The 27,917-nt window shown below is 46.0% G+C and overlaps 1 protein-coding gene across 3 annotated transcripts; it reads left to right on the top strand.

Moving 5' to 3' along the window:
- Positions 1-219: 219 nt before the first annotated feature.
- Positions 220-27,585, top strand: LOC142464674 (synergin gamma-like). Of its 3 annotated transcripts, none has more exons than XM_075568047.1 (6): positions 220-522; positions 7,336-7,386; positions 9,138-9,234; positions 17,955-18,115; positions 25,954-26,064; positions 27,192-27,585. In XM_075568047.1, the coding sequence occupies exons 2-6, from the start codon at positions 7,336-7,338 to the stop codon at positions 27,348-27,350; spliced, it is 579 nt and encodes a 192-aa protein (XP_075424162.1). In that variant the 5' UTR covers positions 220-522; the 3' UTR covers positions 27,351-27,585. The 3 variants fall into 3 exon arrangements, 2 of the variants coding, with proteins under 2 accessions (XP_075424162.1, XP_075424161.1); XM_075568046.1 differs by having other exon boundaries at positions 221-458; XR_012787692.1 differs by lacking the exon at positions 17,955-18,115 and having other exon boundaries at positions 221-458.
- The last annotated feature ends 332 nt before the right edge of the window (positions 27,586-27,917 follow it).

The raw sequence follows: 27,917 nt of genomic DNA, 5'->3' as shown, positions 1-27,917 counted from the left end.
CACAGCGTAATGTTCTGTGAGCCAGGCTTTGTACATCTGTTCTTGGTATTGTACGAAATCGCTGCTTCCTTATGTGTGCGGCTGAAAGTACAATATAGCTATACTGAACAAATACCTCATTGTCAGTATAAGTGCCTGGGGCGGTTCCCACAGGTAACGTGGCAATCTGGCCCTATACCGGCCACTCCCAGGAATCCTGCTCCAATAATCTTTTCTTCTTCTCCTTTTCAAGTCTTTATTGGTGTGGTTTCTGTGCTAACTTCCTATGTGATCAAACAGCAGAAGCTGTTGCATTTTTACCAGTGCGTTTTCCAGCTTCTGACTGACCTCTTTGATTACAACATCTCTGCTTTTACACCTAAAAGCAACATAGTTTATGCTCTGGTTGGATTTCTGACAGCCGAAGAACAGGTGTTAGATGCAGGAACCGCACAGTAACTTCTGCTGAATCTTCACTGGTAAGGCCCCAACCCCTTCACTATCAGAGCCGGCGACACATTGTCTCTGTGTAAGGTGTTACAGGTAAGGTGTTACACTGTATTTTTGCTAAAGAGAGGCATTTATTTTCTGTTTTCTAGAAACATCAAATTATATATATATATATATATTTTTTTTTTGTATAATGTCAACAATGGGCAGACACTTTATAATACAGTTATTACAAGAACAGCACCAGATAAAAACCAGGAGTCAGAGAAGGCCAATATTTTGGAAGTCATGGTGCCTGCTGACCCCAATTCTAACACCTGATGCTTTTTAGCCTCTGTGCACAAATGTTAAGCTCATGAAAAAGCCTTAGAACGAAGGCTTTGTCCCCGCTGGCGCTGAGCGCGCTCATGCTGCAGGGGAAGCTGAGCGCGCCAGAAAGTTTAAATAATTTGTTTACCCGAGCGCCGGTGAGCGTGTGTGCCCGCGCATAAACGCGCATCGCGTGAGCGGGGACTTGTATGTGTATATATATATATATATATATACGACTATTAAGGTTATGGTGGGTAAAAACAGTTGCTATATATATATATATATATATAGCAACTGTTTTTACCCACCATAACCTTAATAGTCGTATATATATATATATATATATATATACACATGCAAGTCCCCGCTCACGCGATGCGCGTTTATATATATATATATATATAGCAACTGTTTTTACCCACCATAACCTTAATAGTCGTATATATATATATATATATACACATGCAAGTCCCCGCTCACGCGATGCGCGTTTATGCGCGGGCACACACGCTCACCGGCGCTCGGGTAAACAAATTATTTAAACTTTCTGGCGCGCTCAGCTTCCCCTGCAGCATGAGCGCGCTCAGCGCCAGCGGGGACAAAGCCTTCGTTCTAAGGCTTTTTCATGAGCTTAACATTTGTGCACAGAGGCTAAAAAGCATCAAGTGTTAGAATTGGGGTCAGCAGGCACCATGACTTCCAAAATATTGGCCTTCTCTGACTCCTGGTTTTTATCTGGTGCTGTTCTTGTATTAACTGTATTATAAAGTGTCTGCCCATTGTTGACATTATACAAAAAATATATATATATAATTTGATGTTTCTAGAAAACAGAAACCTAAATGCCTCTCTTTAGCAAAAATACAGTGTAACACCTTACATATATATATATATATATATATATATGCAAGTCACCTCGCCAAGCGCTGCCCGCTAAGCGCGCTCTGCGCTAGTGGGAACGCAGCCTAAGAAAGCTCAAGAAGGGGACTCACCCTGCCTTATTTAAACTACCACATTTAAACTGGATTTAAACCTCAGGGTGATCATAGATGGTAACATAACTGTGGCAAAACCATTCTCCTTGCACTTCAATGCCATCATTGCCATCGTGGGAGGCGAGTTTAAAAAGCAGAAACTAGTTTCATTTTATTATAGAGTATATACAGCATAGAGATTTAAAAGCCAGTTTGGACTTTCCAACCTTCAATTACTGGATGGGTGGCTTGTCTGACGAAGGGGCTGTGACCCCAAAATGCCATATTGTCTGCTCATTATTATGCAATAAACAGATGGTAACATTTATTGCACTAAAACCTGTGTGCCACCTTCATCTGCACATTGTAAAGAAAACAACAATTACTGGTTGAACCTGTTTGTATCCTATAGAGCTGGCAGAAAGTTCTCTAGCCATCATAACCATATACTAACCTGAACAGGTGCGTGCATTCTACAATAAAAGGATTGGACATTTAAAGTCCTCGTCACAATTTGACAACTCCATAAAGTTTTTTTGTTGCTGTTGTGTACAAAATTGTCATACTGCATTTACATACAGTGTATATTGTTTCTGCTAAACCCATGGCAGGCCACTGGTAGCAAAGGGGTCAAATTGCACTGTTTAGAATAGGTCTTCAGATCCCTAAGACCAGCTGTATAACTTGCTCATTTAGTGCCATATTTACTAAGCAGTGCTACTCCACAAGACACCTTCCGGCACTGGAAGGTACCTTATAGCCAATTCAACTGAAACACCATCAGGTGTCTTCCAGCAACAGAAGGGGTCTTGTGAAATAGAAAATATAGCCCATATACCTGAATTTATTGCGCCTCCATGCGGCATTGACTGCTTTGACGTGAAACGTTAATGCCGGATTGCGATGCAATACCCCGCTTCACATTTTGGTGAATCCCAGCCATAGTCCCTAATTATCCTCCAATGACTGACGTCATGTGACACTCATTACACTAAAATTCGGAGAGACCCACAGTTAAACAGTCTCAGACTTCAGCTCAGTCTGTTAAAATCAGCAATATTCCATTAAAATGCCATTTGTTAATAGGTGACTGATTCTTGAAGATTGATCTCTGTAATGAAAGCAGTATGTGATTGTATACACAGGGATATTTTTATACTACGTTGGCTTGTTTCTGTTGGGAATAGTCTTTGTACTCCATTATATACATCTTTTATTCAACAAAAACTTCAAGTAATAAGAAGGTCCCGAACAGTCATCTTTTTTAGGATTTTTAATAAATCATATCATATATCAATAATCCCATAAACATAAAAGTGATGATGGTTTTGATGGTTAAAGAAGAGTAAAGAGAAGCAATGCAGGCACTCATTAGTGGGTTTAGAGGGGGGGTACTTAGCTGCCGGAACGCTGTGTCCAGGGATATCCAAGGGTCCCAGAAATGGCCAGTATGCAGAAAGGAGGCAGGCACAAGGACTTAAGCATGAATGATTTAATGTGCCATATAACCAACGTTTCGGCTGTACACCTTGTAAAAGGCAGTATTGTACTGCCGAAACGTCGGTTATATGGCACATTAAATCATTCATGCTTAAGTACGTTTGCCTGCCTCCTTTCTGCCTGCCTGCCTCCTTTCTGCCTGCCTGCCTGCCTCCTTTCTTTCTGCCTGCCTGCCTGCCTGTCTCCTGCCTGCCTGCCTGCCTCCTTTCTGTCTGCCTGCCTGCCTCCTTTCTGCCTGCCTGCCTGCCTCCTGCCTCCTGCCTGCCTGCCTGCCTCCTGCCTCCTGCCTGCCTGCCTGCCTCCTTTCTGTCTGCCTGCCTGCCTCCTGCCTGCCTGCCTCCTGCCTGCCTGCCTCCTTTCTGCCTGCCTGCCTCCTTTCTGTCTGCCTGCCTCCTGCCTGCCTGCCTCCTGCCTCCTTTCTGTCTGCCTGCCTGCCTCCTGCCTGCCTGCCTGCCTCCTTTCTGCCTGCCTGCCTCCTTTCTGCCTGCCTGCCTCCTGCCTGCCTGCCTCCTTTCTGCCTGCCTGCCTCCTTTCTGCCTGCCTGCCTGCCTCCTTTCTGCCTGCCTGCCTGCCTCCTTTCTGCCTGCCTCCTTTCTGTCTGCCTGCCTGCCTCCTTTCTGCCTGCCTGCCTCCTTTCTGCCTGCTTCCTTTCTGCCTGCCTGCCTGCCTCCTTTCTGCCTGCCTGCCTCCTTTCTGCCTCCTGCCTGCCTGCCTCCTTTCTGCCTGCCTGCCTCCTTTCTGCCTGCCTGCCTCCTTTCTGCCTGCCTGCCTCCTTTCTGCCTGCCTCCTTTCTGCCTGCCTGCCTCCTTTCTGCCTGCCTGCCTGCCTCCTTTCTGCCTGCCTCCTTTCTGTCTGCCTGCCTGCCTCCTTTCTGCCTAAACGTCGGTTATATGGCACATTAAATCATTCATGCTTAAGTACGTTTGCCTGCCTCCTTTCTGCCTGCCTGCCTCCTTTCTGCCTGCCTGCCTGTCTCCTGCCTGCCTGCCTCCTTTCTGTCTGCCTGCCTGCCTCCTTTCTGCCTGCCTGCCTGCCTCCTGCCTGTCTGTCTGCCTCCTTTCTGCCTGCCTGCCTCCTTTCTGTCTGCCTGCCTGCCTCCTGCCTGCCTCCTGTCTGCCTGCCTGCCTGCCTCCTTTCTGCCTGCCTCCTTTCTGCCTGCCTGCCTCCTTTCTGTCTGCCTGCCTGCCTCCTGCCTGCCTGCCTCCTGCCTGCCTCCTTTCTGTCTGCCTGCCTGCCTCCTGCCTGCCTGCCTGCCTCCTTTCTGCCTGCCTGCCTCCTTTCTGCCTGCCTGCCTCCTTTCTGCCTGCCTGCCTCCTGCCTGCCTGCCTCCTTTCTGCCTGCCTGCCTCCTTTCTGCTTGCCTCCTTTCTGCCTGCCTGCCTCCTTTCTGCCTGCCTGCCTGCCTCCTTTCTGCCTGCCTCCTTTCTGTCTGCCTGCCTGCCTCCTTTCTGCCTGCCTGCCTCCTTTCTGCCTGCCTCCTTTCTGCCTGACTCCTTTCTGCTGACTCCTTTCTGCCTGCCTGCCTGCCTGCCTCCTTTCTGCCTGCCTGCCTGCCTCTTTTCTGCCTGCCTCCTTTCTGCCTGCCTGCCTCCTTTCTGCCTGCCTCCTTTCTGCCTGCCTGCCTCCTTTCTGCCTCCTGCCTGCCTGCCTGCCTCATTTCTGCCTGCCTGCCTCCTTTCTGCCTGCCTGCCTCCTTTCTGCCTGCCTGCCTCCTTTCTGCCTGCCTCCTTTCTGCCTACTGCCTGCCTGCCTGCCTCCTTTCTGCCTGCCTGCCTCCTTTCTGCCTCCTTTCTGCCGCCTGCCTGCCTGCCTCCTTTCTGCCTGCCTGCCTCCTTTCTGCCTGCCTCCTTTCTGCCTCCTTTCTGCCTCCTGCCTGCCTGCCTGCCTCCTTTCTGCCTGCCTCCTTTCTGCCTGCCTCCTTTCTGCCTCCTTTCTGCCTCCTGGCTGCCTGCCTCCTTTCTGCCTCCTTTCTGCCTCCCTGCCTGCCTCCTTTCTGCCTGCCTGCCTCCTTTCTGCCTCCTGCCTGCCTCCTTTCTGCCTGCCTGCCTCCTTTCTGCCTGCCTGCCTCCTTTCTGCCTCCTTTCTGCCTCCTTTCTGCCTGCCTGCCTCCTTTCTGCCTGCCTCCTTTCTGCCTCCTGCCTGCCTGCCTGCCTGCCTCCTTTCTGCCTTCCTCCTTTCTGCATCCTGCCTGCCTGCCTCCTGCCTGCCTGCCTCCTTTCTGCCTCCTGCCTGCCTGCCTCCTGTCTGCCTGCCTGCCTCCTTTCTCCCTGCCTGCCTGCCTCCTTTCTGCCTGCCTCCTTTCTGCCTGCCTGCCTGCCTCCTTTCTGCCTGCCTGCCTCCTTTCTCCCTGCCTTTCTGCCTGCCTGCCTGCCTCCTTTCTGCCTGCCTGCCTCCTTTCTGCCTCCTTTCTGCCTCCTTTCTGCCTCCTGCCTGCCTGCCTGCCTGCCTCCTTTCTGCCTTCTTTCTGCCTGCCTCCTTTCTGCCTGCCTGCCTCCTTTCTGCCTCCTGCCTGCCTGCCTCCTTTCTGCCTCCTTTCTGCCTCCTGCCTGCCTCCTTTCTGCCTCCTGCCTGCCTCCTTTCTGCCTCCTTTCTGCCTGCCTGCCTGCCTCCTTTCTGCCTGCCTGCCTCCTTTCTGCCTCCTTTCTGCATCCTGCCTGCCTGCCTGCCTCCTGCCTGCCTGCCTCCTTTCTGCCTGCCTGCCTGCCTCCTTTCTGCCTCCTGCCTGCCTCCTGCCTGCCTGCCTCCTTTCTGCCTGCCTGCCTCCTTTCTGCCTGCCTCCTTTCTGCCTGCCTGCCTGCCTGCCTCCTTTCTGCCTGCCTGCCTGCCTCCTTTCTGCCTGCCTCCTTTCTGCCTGCCTGCCTCCTGCCTGCCTCCTTTCTGCCTGCCTGCCTCCTTTCTGCCTGCCTGCCTCCTTTCTGCCTGCCTGCCTCCTTTCTGCCTGCCTGCCTCCTGCCTGCCTCCTTTCTGCCTGCCTGCCTCCTTTCTGCCTGCCTGCCTCCTTTCTGCCTGCCTGCCTCCTGCCTGCCTCCTTTCTGCATACTTGAAGAAGAGACCTGTGTTATTTTGGCAGTTTGGTACACTATAATTTTATCTATTGAAAAAAATCCCCTTTTCTTTAAAAATTAAATTGTTTATATGCAAGTAAAACGGAATAATACCAATCCCCAGTGCCATGACATGACAATCCCCAGTGCCATGACATGACAATCCCCAGTGCCATGACATGACAATCCCCAGTGCCATGACATGACAATCCCCAGTGCCATGACATGACAATCCCCAGTGCCATGACATGACAATCCCCAGTGCCATGACATGACAATCCCCAGTGCCATGACATGACAATCCCCAGTGCCATGACATGACAATCCCCAGTGACATGCCATGACAATCCCCAGTGCCATGACAATCCCCAGTGCCATGACATGACAATCCCCAGTGCCATGACAATCCCCAGTGCCATGACAATCCCCAGTGCCATGACAATCCCCAGTGCCATGACAATCCCCAGTGCCATGACATGACAATCCCCAGTGCCATGACAATCCCCAGTGCCATGACATGACAATCCCCAGTGCCATGACATGACAATCCCCGCCTTTTCTTGCCCCCTTTAATGTACGGAAAGAATGGATTGTCCTTTTATTGTAATAGTATAGTATAGTATTGCAATAGTATAATATAGTATAGTATAGTATTGCTATAGTATAGTATTGCAATAGTATAGTATAGTATAGTATAGTATTGCAATAGTATAGTATAGTATAGTATAGTATAGTATAGTATAGTATAGTATTGCAATAGTATAATATAGTATAGTATAGTATTGCTATAGTATAGTATTGCAATAGTATAGTATAGTATAGTATAGTATTGCAATAGTATAGTATAGTATAGTATAGTATAGTATAGTATTACAATAGTATAATATAGTATAGTATAGTATTGCAATAGTATAATATAGTATAGTATAGTATTGCAATAGTATAGTATAGTATAGTATAGTATTGCAATAGTATAGTATAGTATAGTATAGTATAGTATAGTATACTTTGTATACTTTGAGCCTCTCAGCAAAATTAAAGCATTACATTTATATTTATCATTATTCTTCATTTCAGATGGATTCATATATCGCTCATCAACACAAGTGCCTGAAAAACATTCACAGGGTAACTATATTCAATTTCTTAGTAGGTTAAGGGCAGGTTGCAGATGTAGCCTCACATTTCAGAGTGTCTATGTACACTGTGGTGCTATCAAATACAATTTACTGTCAAATGATTGAGATATTCAATAATTGTGATTATAATTGAGTCTGTAAAGCTGAAATGAATTGATATTAATGGCAATTTATTCAGCTGTATGGTTCTCCTGGAATAGAATAAACCTACCTATTCATCATTGCTAATGTACCACCCTCTTGGAGGGCTACTAGTTTCGGTAAAGGGATCATTTGCCTTAGGGGCTTAACTGTGTGGGTGTAACGGAGCGCTCACCACAAACAAGGCGTGACCGCAGGGCCGAGGTGGCGATTTGATACACGAACCCACAGCCACGTGGGTGCGTCTGGAGTGTAGTTTGGTCGAGGTAGCCAGGTCGAGGTAGGAGAGGTCTGGATGGTCAGTAATACTTGCCGAGGTCGGTGTTGGAGAGTAGAGGATCGTAGGAGGTACTTAGCCATGGTCTGGATTGGAGAGAGGCGGATCGTCGTGGTACTTAGCCGAGGTCAGTATTGGAGAGGAGCGGATCGTCGAGGAGCTTTGCCGGGGTCGGGATGGAGAGGTGCGGATGGTCGTACGTAGCCGAGGTCAGGAGAACAGAAGAGCAGTCTGGAGGAAAAGCTACGGTCAGGAGCAAGGATCAGGAAGCATGACAAGACTGGAGGCGAGACAGCAGTGAACACTTCGCTAGTAGGAAGGTTTATGCTCAGCCGATGAACCAGTGAAACTGCTGAGCATATAAGGCATACAGGGACCAATGAGGACAATGCGAGAGGGGGCGCGTCAGGATGATGACATCCCCGCGCAGGCGCAACCCGGAGGCGGGACCAGAGGAATCCACATTAATACTTGCGCGTGCCCGTAGGCTGGTGGCTGGTAGATGGCCTGGTGACGCGCCGCGGGGGAAGCGGAGCACACGATACCGTGCCGAGATAAGCGAGAAGCGCGCCGAGGGTAGCCAGACTCACGGATCCTTACAGGGGTGTGACGGGGAGGAAAGGGTTAATACCTGATTTGCCATGCATTACTGTTGTTGCCCTGTCCCCGCCATTTTTATTCCCCATGTGCAGGCCATTGCCTGTCTGCGAGGGTAAAAGACCAGATGCATTGCTTGCCATACCCTCTAACCAACACATGATAGAAGATCTTAAATGTAAGGCAGGAGGTATTTTTTTGTAAGTCTAAGCAGGAATTACTTGGACATCCTGCTGTGATATGGGTGAATGAGCTTCGGTATTTTTATGACCAAGCCTGAAAGGGCTGTAATTATTTTTATGATGGAGTATGCTCATCTGCATGTCTTAGGCAGGTCTGCAACCCCGCCTTTCCCCATTATCACCCAGCATACAGCACTTCCACTGCAGCAAGGGATTCTGGGAAATGACATGCAAATGAGCACACAGTGTCACTTTTTGCCTCAAAAACCATTTTTAACATGGTTCCCTATAGGCTTAAGCTTGCTGCATGGTCACAGCTTTGAGCACAGCCAGGGTTAAGGTGCATACCCAGAAAACCCACCCACAGACATACATACATACATACATACATACATACATACATACTCACACACACACACATCTTATATCAATAAAAACATATATATTCTTAGATATAATGTAGGCTATATTTAGCTAAAATTAAGATTTTGAATGACTATTTACTTTATTCATTTGCTCCTCATATTTCCTTCCAATTTCAAGGTGATAAAGAATGCCAATGACATATTATGCGGTATAAGCCAACCCTCTGTATGCAGTGAAGTGCTGCTTTCTTCTCAAGGAACAGATTATATTTCAGGTACGATAATTGCTTTTCTTTAATTATGGTAAAATATTGCCACAAAACTCAGGATCATCAGTGGAATTGGAACTGCTCAGTCCAATGTGATTTGTGGCTTTCAGGAGAAATCACACGCGATTGTGACACTTTATTTTCTCTAAACTCCTTCAGAGGCTTTAGATTACAAATATATATAATCCCTGCAACTAGGAAAGGGCTAGATCTCAACCCCCAGGCCCCAGTAAGTGTGTATATTCTCTATATTTTGTATTTCTGTGTGTTTCCGAGGTCTTGTCCAAATAAACCTCATTTTATTCCACTGCCTTGTTTTGCCGTGTGACTGATCCCTCCAATGTAAATATATTAAAAGTCCTGGGCTACCGTGACAGGCTTTTTTCTGGCATTTAACACCATAAGTCATACATCGCATATTGCACAGGGGGGAGGGATAGGCTTCGGTCACAGATACATTCCAGGATGCGCTGTTTTTAAGTAAAAACCGTTCTTGCTTTATCCATTGTAACATCGCCGGAAGAAGAGATCAGTGTATCTCGAAAGCTCGCACAAATAAAAGCATTTCATTAGCCACAGAACGGTATCATCTATTTATTTTTGAGATATATATACTGAGTATATATATATATATATATATAAAAAAAAAAAAAAAAAAAAATAAAAAAAAAAGAAAAAAGCTGCGCCTCTAAGGAACATGTACAAAAAATATATATATAAATATATATATATATATATATATGCTATAACAATATGGGATAAATACCTCAATTATAAGCAATACATACACACATATAGTAATAGGGACCTATAGTATTATCAGGCCCAGAAAACATGAACAATATGATATATTAAAAAACATGCAAAAAAGGATAAACCAGTCCTCAAATAGTCCAATGAATGGTATAGGTGCTGGTATGCAGGGTCTCCGGCAGCTCTCAATATGGACTAACCACGTCCATAGAATATCTATAGAGGAAAAGAGAAGAGAGAGCGCACGCCCATAGCGTATAAAAGTTTTAATGAGGGGGAAGGGGGAGAGAAGGGGGTAAAAAACGCACTTACAAAAATGCAATTAAAATCAAGCATATGTGATATATATAATCACCACCATCCGGTTTAACTGTAGACTCTTGGGGCAGTCCCAGGCTCCGTTGGTAAAGGAGCAACGTCACAGCAGATTCCCAGGGCTGGTAACACCATCCGGTCAAACTGCAGACTTTTGAGGCCGTCCCAGGCTCCGTTGGCAATGGAGCTCAGTCCCAGCAAATTCACAAGGCAGGTGTGCTATGTATAGTCCAAGAAAGAGGTCCCGTATGGTGCCTGTAGCACTCGCGCCTGGATTAATACGCTCCAGCGCTTAGTGTAGACTCCAATGTCTTTGCGTCTGACGTCACGACGCAAAGACATTGGAGTCTACACTAAGCGCTGGAGCGTATTAATCCAGGCGCGAGTGCTACAGGCACCATACGGGACCTCTTTCTTGGACTATACATAGCACACCTGCCTTGTGAATTTGCTGGGACTGAGCTCCATTGCCAACGGAGCCTGGGACGGCCTCAAAAGTCTGCAGTTTGACCGGATGGTGTTACCAGCCCTGGGAATCTGCTGTGACGTTGCTCCTTTACCAACGGAGCCTGGGACTGCCCCAAGAGTCTACAGTTAAACCGGATGGTGGTGATTATATATATCACATATGCTTGATTTTAATTGCATTTTTGTAAGTGCGTTTTTTACCCCCTTCTCTCCCCCTTCCCCCTCATTAAAACTTTTATACGCTATGGGCGTGCGCTCTCTCTTCTCTTTTCCTCTATATATATATATATATATATATATATATATATATATACGACTATTAAGGTTATGGTGGGTAAAAAAAGTGACTAAAACCCTCCACAGTAAAGCATAAAGCAACTGTAAATATTCCTGTATATTCATTTGCAGACCTGTCTAAGACATGCAAATGAATATACAGGAATATTTACAGTTGCTATATATATATATATATATATATATATATATATATATATATATACAGGCATACCCCGCATTAACGTACGCAATGGGACCGGAGCATGTATGTAAAGTGAAAATGTACATAAAGTGAAGCACTACCTTTTCCCCACTTATCGATGCATGTACAGTACTGCAATCGTCATATACGTGCATAACTGATGTAAATAACGCATGTGTAACAGGCTCTATAGTCTCCCCGCTTGCGCACAGCTTCGGTACAGGTAGGGAGCCGGTATTGCTGTTCAGGATGTGCTGACAGGCGCATGTGTGAGCTGCCGTTTGCCTATTGAGCGAGATGTACTTACTCGCGAGTGTACTTAAAGTGAGTGTACTTAAACCGAGGTATGCCTGTAGTAGATGGTGCAGAACAATAGGCACTCCGTCTGGTTGAAACAATGTGGGTGCAAATCCTGTATGGTATAAAATAGGCAATACGATACCGTTTGAAGATGAATATCAGAGGCAGCACTCCAGGTAAGTGGTCAAAAGAAATTTGTATTAACAATACATGTTATCCGATGTTTCGGTCCTTGAGAAAGGTCCCGCACGAGGACCGAAACGTTGGATAAGATGTCTTGTTAATACAAATTTCTTTTGACCCCTTACCTGGAGTGCTGCTTCTGATATTCGTCTTCAAACGGTATCGTATTGCCTATATATATATATATATATATATATATATATATATATATATATATACCACACACAATCCCAGCAAGCTCAAACGCCCCACCCACCTAATCTTGACTATATGTAATGTCACATAGAGAGCCACTGGGCTGTGGCAAGTGAATATAACAAGCGACAGGGGGGGGCCCAGTGCTACATCCAAATGACAAAACATACATGGTAATAATTAAAAGAAATAATGCTTCAGTACTAATAATCCAAGAAGAACGAAGCGGTGCAACTCCCAAGCAGTAAGGACTCAGACCAGGACAGTGTCACTCAAGTGTAAGCTTTATTGACACCCGACAGCCACCAGAACCACTCTGACGCGTTTCGCACGGTACACCGTGCTTTGTCAAAGAGAATACTAACACAGAACAAACATCGGCATAAAATACCCATCAGACCCCGCGTTCTAACCAATGATAACTCGGCATACACCCAGTAACTCCCACCTGCTGAATATTTAATCACCATTCCAGCTAATCGAGAAATGGTGAGTGTATACCGAGCGTCACAGGGTGTGGAAAGGTAACATAAAAACAACAAAGAAGTTAAACATAAATTTGAAATATCAAAAAACGTTATTCTAACCATTACACCCCTACTGTTTAACTAATTGTGAAAAACATATATAAACAAAATATATGAACATAAAAACAAGGATCAGAGGCTGTACTAATCCTGACAAATGTATTAAAATGAAACCAAAATCCTATCTCTAAATAAACATTTAAAGGTTAAAAAATTGTATCAAAACAGAAGTATTGACATCAAAGCAAAAAAAAGCAAAAACCCTCTATGTATATATATCTCAATTACTACCAAGGGCAAAGATAGGAGTATAAATCCAACAATGAATGTATATATAATAATAAACCCTGAAATGGTGTTTCCAATGTAAACACCAATATAAATATAAAGAAATCAGAGTTATTCCCATCATATAATACCTTGGTGGTATAACAATATTTTGTCAATAGTGTTAAGCAATGGAGTTAGAGATAATAATAACAGGAGCCATAAATGTAATGATGTAAGCAACAGAACCGAAGGCCTGGGACATGGTCAGTGCTTAGGCGCTGACCCGTGCTGAGGCGTGCTGCTGCTCGGCACTGAGCCCTTGCAGCCGCAATGGGAGCGGCTTTAGCAGGCGCTCGCGCACGCGTCAGCACGCTTGGGTAAGCGTGTGTCTGACGGCGTTTTGACATTTCCCCGCTTGCCGGAGCGCAGGGCCGGTCACGTGAGCAGTTCGCCCAATGAGGGCGAACCAGCTCCGTGACGTCACTGACCCGCCCCCGGCCCGCGCCCTGATGGCGCGCTGTGTAAGGCCAGGGAAAGCACCGCTTTCCCTGAGCCTCGGCGCGCCTCCGCACGTTTGAGAGGCACTATGTCCCAGGCCTAATATAGTAGGCAATATGAATGAATATCTATGAATAGGACATGAACGGGGGGGGGGGGGGAAGGGGGAGAGAGAGAGGAAGGAGAAGGGGGGGAGGGGGAGGGGAAAGGGAAGAGAGGGATGGGAGAACCACACATGATAACCTAATCAATGTAAAAAGTGTTGAAGCTCCCAGTGAACATTGATCCCTGCTGGGCTCAACGTACCCAAAGCAAAAATCCACCACATCTCTTTCTGATTACGGAGGTTTAATCTGTCTCCCCCTCTAGTTAATGTTGGCACTTGTTCAATGCCTATAAGTTGACCAGTCCCCCCTTGGCCTGCATTGAGAAGCGCCACTAGGGGGTGTGAGACTCCCATCCTTTCCACAGTTTTCAGTACTAATAATAATAAAATATGTGATGTGTGTGTGTGTGTGTGTGTGTGTGTGTGTGCGTGCGCGTGCCATTAATGTGTAATGATGATGATTGAAATGGAATGACCTCTGCATAAAGGAGTTAAATGAGGTGCAATCATTGCAAAATAAATAATTTCTCCCTTATAAATAATTAAGATTTTATTTTTGAGCTTTACAAAGTGCATTACCACTACAGAAGCCCCTCCTAGAAAACTGACATACAGCAACATGAAGGCGGATGTCAACGGAGCTACAGATCAGAACCAACTCTAATAATATAAGCATAATCTTTATATATAAATAAATAACCTCCCAACACCAAAATCAATGAGATCTGGAGGTTCTGGACACAAATACACAGTTTTAATGGAAAAGTACTCATTTTATCAGAGATACACCATTAATTGCGTGAGAGCTCTGTTGCTAAAAATGACTGAATCCCATTTCTGATGAAGTGTTAACCCTGTGAGAGTCACAAGCCGGATGAGTTGATATGTTTGATGCAGTTTCACTGTACACTTCTGACATGCTAAACCTTCTTCATCAGAAGCATGATTTGGTTCCCCAATAGGTATAGTAACTACTTGCCCCAATTACATCTATATCAGGGGCGGCCAACACCAGTCCTCAAGTGCCACCAACAGGTCAGGTTTTCTGGCTATCCTTGCTTCAGCACAGGTGGTGCAGTTGAAGACTGAGTCACTGATTGAGCCACCTGTGCTGAAGCAGGGATATCCTAAAAACATGACCTGTTGGTAGCACTTGATGACTGGAGTTGGTTACCCTGATCTAACCCCTACCAAACATCAACAGAAACAACCCTATTTCTACACCCACATGCAGGGCCGCCAACAGGGGGGGTTTGCTGGGGCTGGTGTTCCGGGCCCGCTGGCACCTACCCACATGAATGGTTGTGGGTATTATCGCCACAAAAAATGGACAACTACAGAATTTGGCTGCATACAATATTATTACATCCAAACAGACTTGCTGTGAAAGATGGGACATTTATGGAGATACTCATTGTTATAGAGTGCTGTAACTTTATTGATTATCAGTTGATGTGCGAAACGTTTTCACAGGTTCTCAAAACTGGCAAATATTTGTATTGTTGTTTATTTGTAAAGCACTAACATATTCCACAGCGCGGTACAATGGGTTATACATATTACTGTACACAAACTGTTACATACAGGTAAGGACAAACAAGCACAAACAGATACAGTTGGTAATAAGGGCCCTGATCCTGAGAGCTTACACTCTAGAGGGAATGAGGGAAAATGTTGAAACAAGAAGGTGAGGTGTTTGCTCATTGTAGGATAAGGTGTGGCTCAGGTTATAATATAGCTATGCCTACCACTTCAAGGGAATGTGAGTATTATATTGTTCAGGGGAACCTGCCAATGAGACTGATGGTGTGTGGGTGAGTACCATCTACCACCTGTCTTCAGGAGGATAGTACCCATACCATTGGACATTAAGTACTAATATCATTACTCATTCCTTATACCTTGTTTAGTGGTTTGGCATATGTAATTCTCATATACCTGCATTGGAGCGCTTTAGCCTATTTAGCCTATTTCTATCTTGCTACTATAATATGTCCCTGTCTGAAAGCTGAAGCCATTAATGTTAGGGGGGGGGGGGGTTGATGTTACATAGGAGGAAGATTGGTCCAGCCATAAAGCTAGTCCTAATAGGGTTGGAGGGGGAGGGGTGTTGAATGCAGGGCCGGCCTGGGGTCCCACACCTTTGGGGGCCCCGCGCTTCCTCTTCTCAATCCTAATGGCGCCGAGATCCAAGGGTGTAGCTAGAGGAGGGAGCACGGCTCCCCTCTCCGTTTGGAAGTTGGATCCCAGCGCTGACAGGAGGAGGGAGAAGAGGAAGCAGGGGTCCCCTGGCCCGGTATGGAGGTAGATGTCGCATTGCAATGACAGCGTGACATCAGATGACGTCATGACGTTGCGATGCTGCCGGTCTAGGTAAGTCCCCCCCTTTTATTTACAGGGGGGCCCCGCGGCTAGCATGCTGCCTTGGGCCCCGCAAAGCCTACGGACGGCCCTGGGTTGGATGTTAGAGGTAAGGCGAGTCGGTTTCCTTCTAAAGGTGAGTTTTCAGGAAGTTTTTTTTATATCTGAAAGCTGGGATAGCGTCTGATGGTGCGTGGTGGGCAATTCCAGAGAGAGGGGGCAGCACAGGGCAAGTCTTGTAGGGGTGAGAGGAGCTAATAAGGTAGGAGAGGTGGATGTCGTGGGCAGAATGTAGGGGCATGTAGGTATGTATTTGGGGATGAGAGCTGAGATGTAAGAGGGATTTGGGGATGAGAAGCCAGTGTCGGGATATGCGTAGTTGAGGATCAGAAGTGAAGCGGTGAGGGAGAGACGACTCTGGCAGCAGAATTTTGGATGGATTGGAGTTGGGGTAGGCAGACAAGGGGAATGCCAATTAAGAGATGGTTGCAGTAGTCAAGGTGGGACAAGATTAGTGAATTAGGATTTTAGTTGCATAAGTGCGAAAGGGGTGTATCTTGCTGATATTTAGAAGGTTAAGATGGCAGGCCTTCGTGAAGGACTGAATGAGAAGAATGAAGGAGAGGGCAGAGTAGAGGATGACCCCTTGACAGCGGGCTTGAGGTGTGGATGAGATTGTGGTATTATTGACAGTGAGGGAGAGTATGGGTTTAGCGGAGGCAGTGGAAAGTGGAAAGAGTATTAGTATTGTTTTGGACATGTTAAGCTTCAGGTAGTGGTGAGATCCAGGAGGAGATTGCAGAGAGACAGTTAGAGACATGGGACAGGAAAGCGGAGGAGAGGTCAGGAGAGGAGAGATAAATGTGGGTATCATCAGAATAAAGATGATACTGAAACCCAAAAGATTGTATTAGTTCACCAAGAGAAGAGTAACGGGTCAGGGACAGAGCCTTGTGGGACCCCATCATAAACAGGGAGTGAAGAGGAGACACCAGAGAAGGAAACACTGAAGAAGCGGTTGGAAAGGTAGGATGTGATCCAGGAGAAGGCTGTGTCATGGAGGCCAATAAAGATCAGCATGTTCAAGAAAATGGGGTGATCAACAGTGTCGAAGGAAACAGAGGGATTCAGGAGAATTAGTAGGGAGAGATGACCCTTAGATTTTGCTGTGAGCAGGTCATTGGACACTTTTGTTAGTGCTGTCTCAGTGAAGTGTAGAGAACGAAAACAGATTGCAGGGAGTTGGTGGAGAGAAAATAAGTCAGGCGGTTGTATGCAAGTCACTCAAGTAGGTTGGCGGCAAAGGGGAGATGGAGGACAGGGTGGTATAGAGGGGAGACTTGGCTGGACTTCCACTGCTTCTGAAAACTTTGCAAAATACCAGAATGCTTTCCTCTTCTGGGCAGGGGAGGTTGGAGGAAAAAGGGGGAGGAAGTGAGAGTGGGTGAAAAATAACTTCTATTCATTTATTCTCCCTCTCTCCTTTTATAACATTGACACTATTTGATTGATTCAACTTGTGTAGTAAATCGAGTCAAATCTCGCAAACAACTAAATTTATCATTAAACAGCCTCTCGAGTGCTCAAAATATTGCTCAAAAACACATCTTGCCATATTCATTGACAAGTTTACACAAATCCAATCTTTGCGAAAAAGGGTTATTGTATCAATTAGTGGTGTTTTTAGAAAATGAATTCAATCTGTATGGTTAGTATGTAAATGTACAAATCTCACTATATTAATTATCCACATGATACAGTATTCAAAAATCTGCAAAGTGAGAATTGACAGATAAAATCTAAAAGCAATAAATCTCTGGAGTTCTGTATTCAATATGATTTATATATGAAAAAAGTATTTGAGATATGTTTTTATAGCTTTTTCCCAGATATTTCACCCAGCTTTGTACATAGAATTTGTCAGGCCCAATAAGTGTACATCGTGACGGGCTCGCCATTTATTTTGGTGCCAGAGTTACAGGGTGATAGAGTGATTTGCACAAGTTCACAAGGAATGGACACTGGGGTGCATACTAGGCACCCCAGCTTGAAAGGCCTCTCTGATGATAAAGGATTAACAAAGTTAATTTGACACAGGGCCATTTTTATATGTGGTGCTAAGGCTTTAGGCATCTTAAGGCCCATTCAACTCAGTGGGTTGTAAAGTACCGTACAGCTCGGCACCACTTAGTAAATATGGGCCTAAGCCCCACGAGCGCAGAATGATTATATGAGCCTCTCAGTGTTATGCTTTTATCTGCTGTTTATACAGGGGTGGTGGAAGTCTACAGAGTATCACAGAGGATGGAAGGCGGGATGATATCACTTAATATCGGAAATGAGAGGCTCCGGCTCATCCTCCGGGACATCGATTTGGCCTGGAACAACTTGCAGGCCTTTTTGTCACTGTGCCCCTGTGTACTGCAGATGATGGTAAATGTTGCTGAATCTATGTATTGTACATTAAAGATGACATCCCACATAGGATTACATTGAACTCCTGATAATGATAGTGTCCGAAATACAGATGCAGCCACCAGTATCCGATTACCTGCCTTGATATGGGTAGATATGGACCACCATTAAGCTGGCATGGCTTCCTCCCTGGATGTGGGGGCAACCGTGGCTGCTCCAGCCCAGGACATAACCCTGAACATCGAGGAGATTGCAGAGGAAACAGAGGATGAGAGTGAGGGTGAGAATGAGCCTGTGGCTCCACTTGTAGTAGCCCTGTTGGCTACTGGCATCCCTGCTGTGGCTATCACAGCTATTTTTACAGCCATGGCAGCCGGGGTCACTTTTGAGCAGAATTTCAGCTGATCACGGCTGCCCAGGGTGTTCAGATACCCAGACCCCATTTGGATCTGTCCAGTCTCGACCCCCGAGGGTGTCTCACCACAGCTTTGCCAAGTTTGTGGATGGCACCGACAATATTGATTGCTTCATGAAAGTCTTTCAGGATCAGTGTGTCCTAGCCCGAGACAGGGTTCTGCACTTGTCCCTCCTACTAACCGGGAGAGCCCAGAAGGCTTTCCAGGGAACCACGACAGTGGACAGCCAGGACTACAAACATGTCAAGGAAGTTTTACTTAACCATATGCCCTCAAATTAGAGGCTTTCCGAAGACTATTCCAGTCCAGAGAGAAAACAAACAGGGAAACCCACCTGATTTTGCATCCCGGCTAGCCTAGCACGGTACCCGGTGGATCATAGGGTGCAGCATTACTAAGTACCGTGGGCTGCTGGACCTTGTCTTCCAAGAGCAGTTCCTGCAGAAGTGCCAGCCTGAAGTGCGGGAGTGGGTGATTGACCACAAGCCCAACACCTACATCGAAGTTGCAAGGATGGCGGGCGAGTGCCAAGTGGGCATCCGCTCCTACCGGGGTCACCCACGACCTGGAGACCCAAACCTCCTGCCGGAGAGAGTGCAGCCAAGCCCACAGAATTTAAACATGAGCGGCGGTGCTACCATTGTCACCAAACCGGGCATGTGAAGCTTGATTGTCCTGATCTACACCGTTCAGCAACCCCCCTCCGGTACAGCTGAGAACCCAGACGGCGGCACCTACATCATCTAAAGCCAGCACAATGGAGGAGACAGACGGGCATCCAGTTTCAGAATTCGGGCTGCAGGTCAACGATGTCCGGAGGAAGCATTTTTGTCCAGTGACCATCGGAGATCGCCAAGCAGCCGGTCTGATCGACTCCAGTGCTACAATGACTCTGGTATGACCTGATATGGTTAGCCCAGAGGATCTGCTCCCTGGACCCAGGATGCAGGTCACTATGCCAGACGGGGGACCTAGGTCAATCCAGGTCGCCCGGGTTTTTCTTGACAGGGGTGCTGGTCGAGGAGTGAGAGATGTGGGTGTCCTGCCCGGGTTAGATACCGAGGTGCTACTCGGTAACAACCTGGGACACCTCATCTGTTCTTTTGTGGAAGAAGATGCTCCTGTGGCAAGGGAGCCTTTGATACTCCTGCCCACTGAGGAAATCACCATCCTTCTGCATTTGGGACCAACAAATCCTGAGGGCCCCGCAGAGACCGGGCAGGTAAGTCAGACCGAGTCTATACGGTGTCCTGACCTCCCTTCCGATGTACCTGTTTGCCCATCCCCTGACTTAGTGACTGTTGTGATGGGAGGGGGGAACCAGGAAATATAATAAAGGTCAAGTCTGTTTGGTTAGCCCTGCTCCGTGTATAAGGGTCCAAGAGAGTCAGCTCTTGTACTCAGTAACAGTGTATTATTGCATTGAACTGTGTTTGCAAAACTGTAATAAAAACCTTTATTGTGTTTTTCCCTTTCCGGGCATGCAATCAAGCAGGGATTGCTAGTGTATGAGTTTCAAGGGGGGGTTTGTGGAGGAACCGTTGTCAGAATGTGCCTAGGAGGTAACCAGAATTACCGGTTCCCCAATAAATATACCCGGCAATCATGCCCGATTCCCAGGTTGCCCCGGCAATACCGTCCCATTGAAAACGTAAGCGCAACTCACCACTAGGGCACCCTGCTTCAGCACAACTCGGATAGGAGAATGAGGCACAGGGATAAATATGTATTCCTTTAGCTGAGGGAATCCCTAGGTTAAGGGGGGTTCCCCAGCTAGTGCCAAGATGACCCACAAACAGCATATGGTTTGTGGGTACCCAACTGTCCATAAGGTGCCACCCTTCCTTACTACCACTTACCACCCCCAGACAAACGGACTGTGTGAGCGGTTCAATGGTACCCTCTAGCAGATTCTGCGAACATTTGTAGAAGCTGAACAGGGGGACTGGGAGGCTCATCTACAGCATTTGCTGTTTGCATACCGAGAGGAACCGCAAGAGTCCACTGGGTTCTCACCTTTTTGAGCTCCTATATGGTCGCAGGGTGCGGGGACCGCTTGTCCTATTACGTGAGGGATGGGAAGGGGAGACTACTGATACTGATGCTTCTGTGCTATAGTATGTAGTAGAGATCAGGGACTGGTTAGAGATGCTCACGGGGTTTGCTCAGGCTAACCTGAAGGATGCTCAGACCAAGCAGAAGCATTGGCATGACAAAAATGCCCGTAGCAGGGAGTTCATCCCTGGGCAGCAAGTGCTTCTTCTGAAGTCAAAACCATATGGAGTATAACGCTCACTAATAAGTGTAATTTTGAGGTTTGTATTTTTGATTGTAGCCTAAGATATCAAGTTTGATACTGGGTGCTACCTATGTGCTAATCTGAAATGTATTTACAAAGAAGGAGGAAGGCTTCATATTGTAAAGACTTTCTCCAACAAGGAGCACATTCACGGTGCACACCTAGGCTGTTAAAACTTAACATTTATTTTGCTTGAATAAAATAATGGTACACATCTATATTAATAAACCTAATGTCAAAAAATTAAACTGTGTGTATCGTGTTATTAAAAATAATTAAATGGGGGGTGCCAATTGGAGACTCTGTTGTTAATCCAAAACCATCATTATATAGTCATAGGATATGAATGATATAATAATCCTCCAATGATGGATCGGTGTATATTTCTGGATGCAGTTAAAGTGGTAATGCTGACATCAATTTTCAGACATTTGTCTGTATATCTCCCTACCACAGGAAAAGAAATATCTATGCATAAGGAATTGAACACATTGATAGTCCTAATTGATATATGACTTATTGCTATGTAAAGGGAGGTGGGTCAGAGATACAGCTTACCTAATAGCTCACCATAGACCATGTAATTAGTGCATAAACACCTTAATGAAACTGCTGATGATTCAGATCTAATGTCCCTCACTATATATAAACGTCACAATCTATATGACACAGTTCCAACATCACTGTATAATTTTACCCTTAACTAATAGCAATACAATAATTACACAATAATATTAATAGGAGTAATCAGTGCCTGAGATATGGTGCAATGCACCACAGTAAATGGTGAGAGGTAAGTGGCTGAGATATGGTGCAATGCACTACACAGTAAATGGTGAGAGGTAAGTGGCTGAGATATGGTGCAATGCACTACACAGTAAATGGTGAGAGGTAAGTGGCTGAGATATGGTGCAATGCACTACACAGTAACTGGTGAGAGGTAAGTGGATTGATTCAGTTTCTGTGACCCCCTAAACATGCAATTTTACCAACATTGGGAAGTCATTTGTTGCTCAAATAAATGGTGATACAGTCTCACTTAATGCACACAACTAAGCCAGTGGTAGGAATTCATAGTAAGCTAGAACTCGGCGGTGCTTTCTCTCAGCCTGATACAACCTTGCATGTTGCAAACTGCCACAGTGTCAATACACGGAGTCTGGCACTCCCCCAACGATGGCGTCACCACGTGCACTGCCTAACGCATTTCCCACCCCCATTGAATTATTTTTAATAACACGATACACACAGTTTAATTTTTTGACATTAGGTTTATTAATATAGATGTGTACAATTATTTTATTCAAGCAAAATAAATGTTACGTTTTCACAGCCTAGGTGTGCACCGTGAATGTGCTCCTTGTTGGAGAAAGTCTTTACAATATGAAGCCTTCCTCCTTCTTTGTAAATACTTCCTCTGAAGTCCACTCGGTCCACAAGTCCACAAGTGTTTTGAACCGAGGTACGGCGATTTTGCGGCTGTTGATGAGGACTGGAGTCCTGTGAGCCGGTGGAGAATACACAACGGGGGTGACGTCACGTCCGCCCAGAGGCCTCGTCATCTGAGTCATCTGCCTGGCTTCCTAGTCACGTGTGGACGCCAGCACAAGTGCTCCGGTCGCCATCTTGAGAGCCCAGCTGCATACAGCAGATCTGCCTGTACCTTTCCAGCATTTTGTGAGTAGGGTTGCAATTTTACCCCTCCGGATGCGGTTTATGCACATTTCCACATCAATAAATATGCTTTTTATTAATATTTAGGCCGTGCTAGTGTTATATGTTTGTATGTCTTGTTTGTTTTTTTGTCAGTATCTGTGACACCCCCCCCCCCCTGTGTTGATTTACTGCACTATTATTTCTCTTTCTCTTTTTTCACATATGCACTGCTGAGGTGAGAATCATCACCATTCATCATCCCAAGGACTGTATTTGGACTGTCACAACAGGACTGGTATTTACCCTCTTTGGCGCCGGTTAACCCCTTTTTTTCATCTGTTTCCTTGACTGGTTGTACCACCAGTCTTTCACCTGGCTGCCTGAACATTTATTCATTAGTATTCCTAGTGCTGTTTTGCACCTATTCCTTTTTTCTACAATTAGATCAGGAGACACGGAGACAGAACTTATCACATTAACATGTAGAAGGAATATTTACCGAGTGCGGCATCGTGCTGGCTATCTGTAGCCTGCCGATGGGGGACCCGGCGAGCCAAGCTCTGCCCGATCTCGTAGGAGAGGCTAGGAAAGTGGGCACAGTGGAGCAGGTAGAGATCGGTCCCCAGCTCGAGGCACCCCAGCGGGTGCAGGCACGGGATATGTTAGAACAATTCATATAATTGATCACCCAGTCCACACGATCAGAGACCTCTGCATATAAATGCCTATCGGGTATCAACAGAGGTGAAGAGGAGCATAGAGGAGGAGGTAGAAGTGATGCTGACCCTAGGGGTAATAGCACCGTCTCAAAGTTCTTGGGCTTCCCCAGTAGTCCTGGTACCTATGAAGGACGGGACCACTCAGTTCTGTGTGGACTACCGGCAGCTCAACGCTCAGACGGTGTCGGATGCTTATCACATGCCCCGCATGGAAGAGCTTTTAGATGAGCTTGCGGGGGCAAGTTTTCTGACTACCATGGATTTATCCAGGGGGTACTGGCAAATCCCACTGACCCAGGAGGCACAGGAGAAGTCAGCTTTCATCACTCAGAGTGGCTTATATGAATTTTTAGTTATGCCATTTGGGATGAAGAATGCCCCGGCCACCTTCCGGGTTGAATTACACCGGGGCAGCCCAGTGTCCCCCAGACTCCTGGTTTTCGAGCCCAGATATCCCAGTCCAATTTCCCTTACAGATACGAGTCTCCCCAAGTGATCCTATGTATTAAAGTATATTTTATTTCATTTGTGCTTTTACAATAAATGTCTATTCAGTCAGCCCTGGCATCCATATAGGTGCCGGGAAGTCTGGATAGACATCAGAGTTCAAAGAGGAGACGGGATGTTGAGCGGTGTTTCGAGGTGTTAAGTGGCCAGCGCCGGGCAGAGTACTGATTCTGGAGAACAGAGACCCCCTGTGGGGAGGACACTCTGGTCTGCCAGACTCAATGGAGCCTGCCCAGTAGGTGGCAATGGGTTGACTGGGGGAAGCAGCAGAATGTCGGCCCGTTTCCCATTGGTCAATTCATATGTCCTGTTCCCGCGGCATCCCGAGCTGGCTTGGCACACCCCCTCCTCTGACATCAGCCAAAGGACGAGCCCCATTCCTATTTGCTGATGGGAGGGAATTCCACGCTCTGGTTAGTCGCTCCTCCATCCTCCATGCTGAACATAGAACAGCGGAGGGTATGTAAGGAGGAAGCCATCTCAGTAAACCAGACCACCTGGTGACTTGAGTCGATGACGCTAGGGCGGGCTTTTCAAAGTTGCTCTGTTTGAAATAGCAGAGCAACCGGCTTGGTTTTGAAGCTAGGAAAGTCTGCCCGGCAGAGACTAAGTCAGACGTGAGGACCAAGTTCTCATTTTAGAATGTAGCGGTCGTGGCTAGAAACTGAAGCCGAAAAGAGGACCAGGAAGCCCGGGTGTATATCCGTCAGGGTAAGCCCCCAGAAGCAGGCGCCCTGCAGCTAGCAGAGCCTACATTTCACCCCAGTAAGTGTGCCTTTAACTGTATTTTGTGTATTGTTTGTGTTTTACGCGGGTTTACCCAAATAAACTTCATTTTGTTTTTACTACCTTGTTTTGCCTTGTGCACGATCCCGGTAAAAATATAAATAATTGTCAAAAGTCCTGGTCTCCCGTGACACTTATGATGTTATTTATTTGTCCATTTCTATATGCTGCATCTGCATTGCTCAGTCTTCTGCCTTGTGTATGTACATATAGCCACTCCCTTGTTGTTGCTTAGCAACACTTTCCACACCCCTTGCCTGTTCACTGTGAATTCATACTCCCTTTAGGGTATTTACCCTATTTCCTCGATTCTAAGACGCACCTTTTTTCCTATTTTCACATGTCTGAAATCGGGGTGCGTCTTAGAATCGATGTATTAAAAAAATAAAAAGTGTCCACAGCACTAACCCCCTCTTTTCACTTGCCATGTTTCAGGAGAGGTCCCATGTCAGCGGAGGACGAAGCGGGCGGCGGCAGGAGAGGTCCCACGTCTGTAGATGGTTAAAGATGGACAGCGGGCGGGAGTGCGGCGGCGGCGGCGGCGGCAGGACAGGTCCCAAGTCTGCAGGTGAATGAAGATAAGAAGACAGCGGGCGGTGCCGGAGGCAGGAGATCATAATAGCAGGAGAACTGAGCAGGAGCAGAGCAGCATAGGGGAACGGCTGGGGATGAGCGCACTGTAACCGGAAGTCAACCGGTCAACTTCCCGTGTTACCATGTGCTCCTCCCCAGCTGCTCCCGTATGCCGCTCTGCTCCTGCTCAGCTCTCCTGCTATTATGATCTCCTGCCACCGCCCGCTGTCTTCTTATCTTCATTCACCTGCAGACTTGGGACCTTTTCTCCCGCCGCACACCCGCCCGCTGTCCATCTTCAACCATCTGCAGACATGGGACCTCTCCTGCCGCCGCCGCCCACTTCGTCCTCCGCTGACATGGGACCTCTCCTGAAACATGGTAAGTGAAAAAGTAATTTTCTCGATTGTAAGGGCCAAATCGATGGTGCGTCTTACAATCGAGGAAATACGGTAAGTGTGTAGCTCCTAGCAGGCATGTTACCCCTGAAGAAGGTCGAAAACGTTGGGCATATGTGTGCATTTTTTGTGATTATTTCCTGAGCTGTGCGGGTATATTGCATCCCTAGGGATCCTTACAGACTGTAGCTATTTACCCTTTACCTGTCTCTACTGAGGCCTTTTTTTTCAGTGTTTGATGCCATATTTCTCCCTCTCTGTCATATATATATATATTATCCCTGTAACTTCCCTCTCCCCTAATTTCACTTATACATAAAAATCAATTATACCCATGTTTAATCCAAATACATTTTATAAAATGTGAGTGGTACTATTGTGATTACTTCTCAGGGAGAATACAGGTTGAAATAACAGGAGGTGCAGAAAACCTTCCCTGGTCTGGTAATGTCCTTTCCCTGACATATTACTGGCTAAATAGTTTTTCCATTGATCTCAACAGCCTCCACCATCTGCTTTGAATTGCAAAACTGCGGGACCCCTTTCTGAGACAAAACGCTGCCTACACAGATGTTGTGGCGTGTGTCTAATAGTCAGACTGACCGAAGAGCAGGTGAGTTATCCTAAAATGGGAGGATTTGTTGCAGATTTTGATGCTGTTTTATTGACCAACATGAGAAATCTTTATCGTTTATCTTTATCAAGGTCTCGTGAGTTCACTTAGGGTGACCAGATGTCCCGTTTTTAGCTGGGACAGTCACGGTGTTTAGCTGTTTGTCCGAGGTCCCGACTTTTCTGGCCACTGTCCCGGTTTTTATCGGCGCTGGTCACGCATGCGTGATTGGAACTTGCTGGCTGCTTGTGCGCTGGCGCAATCGTCACTTGCTGGCTGCTAGTGCGCAAGAGCAGTTGCCAAGTGGTGATCGCGCATTCAGATGTGTGGCCGGCAAGCGCCCATCAGCACTCGCCATTCGTGCAAGTACAGTTGGCGCATGCGCAACGTTTAATCCAGGACAAATATGGTCAGTTGGTCACCATAAATTTACTACATGGTTAAGGAAACTAAAGTTTCACTATGCAACCATTTGCTAGATTCGGTTCTAGCTATCATTTACTCCTTTGCTTTGACAGCTAACCACCTAAAACACCAGGATTTAACATTTTAGGCATCAGGATATGTAAAAGCGTACACATAACTCATCACTGTACTTCAGGTGTACAGCGAATACACGACAGACAAAAAGCTACCAATCCAGCTCTCTCCTGTTAGATCTGAATTGTTTTTGGTTTGCTTGAATATTTGAACACGTTCAAGTGTGGCCGTCAAAAATTCAACTCAATATTTTATTTTAATCTATGAAACCATGCTAAAGATGGGTCTGTATTGTTCAGGATACTTTTGCTTTCTCTAGTTTGGAAAAGCAACTTGTAGGATTGTTCATCGCGTGGCTGTAGGCAAGTTGTATCCAGCACTCAAAAAGAAAGCGGTCGACATGCAGTATCTGTACTGCGAACATTATACTGACATGTTTCAATTAAAAAACAAGTGGGTTCAGGTTTAAAAACATTTATCTTACATATGATTGTTTGCAAGTGGGTATACAGTACTCATATTCTTAGAAGATGGAGATCCAAGTTTTTCTATTTTCTTGATAAATATATTAGTTGATTCATTGTATAAAGACATTATGTTTCTAAAAGGTATTTATAGTTTTAATATTGTATTCATTTGTCTTTCAGCTTGTCACAGAACCCACAGAGCGCATGCTGATGTATGAGGGAACACTCTATCATCCCAGCTGTGCCAACTTCTGGCTGCACTGTGTGGATCCCAGCCTGCCTGCCTTGTTATGTCACGGTAATTGCCATCTTTGCTTGAAACCAAATGAGAAAATATGAACTCTCTGCTTCAAGGACTCACTCGCTTGCAATGGTATCAAACCATATTTGTGTTGCTGATTAACAAAGGCCTTATAGGCCACTTTTCTATTTTATTTGGAAATGTCAATTTACTTCTAGAAAACAATATTGTGCCACAAAGACAATGCCATTCTCCATACGCACGGTAGATAGGAAGTTATACAGAAGTATGTGCTGACAATATTTCTAATAAATATATATCGCCTCCCACGTCGATGCTGGACTTGTGGTATTTGATACAAACACAAACTTGAATGTATTTGACATCTTATGTATGCAGACTAGAGCACATATAAATTGAGCTGAACCAATGGTACCGTTTTACACGTAAGGTGAAAACAACCTATTGTAATACTTATAATCTGACTATCTTCTAACTATTCAATACATATTAATGTACAGTAACTTACATTTCTTATTCTCATATGACTATGGTGAACTAAGGATATTAATGGACTACCATATCATACATCAAAATTAAAAGGGCATTGATCCATTAATTCCGACAGGAACAGAGAAGCAAAATCCTTATTTATTACATTTTTT

This window comes from Ascaphus truei, chromosome 13, assembly GCF_040206685.1.
Source record: "Ascaphus truei isolate aAscTru1 chromosome 13, aAscTru1.hap1, whole genome shotgun sequence".
NCBI classification, from domain to species: domain Eukaryota; kingdom Metazoa; phylum Chordata; class Amphibia; order Anura; family Ascaphidae; genus Ascaphus; species Ascaphus truei.
The sequence above is the reverse complement of the archived record's forward strand: the minus strand, read 5'-3'. Positions and strand labels throughout refer to the sequence as shown.

Coding starts and splice junctions, on each gene's coding strand:
- LOC142464674 (XM_075568047.1), top strand. CDS start 7,336: ATGGATTCATATATCGCTCATCAACACAAGTGCCTGAAAAACATTCAC. Junction 7,387..9,137: donor GCCTGAAAAACATTCACAGG/GTAACTATATTC, acceptor TCCAATTTCAAG/GTGATAAAGAATGCCAATGA. Junction 9,235..17,954: donor AGGAACAGATTATATTTCAG/GTACGATAATTG, acceptor CTGTTTATACAG/GGGTGGTGGAAGTCTACAGA.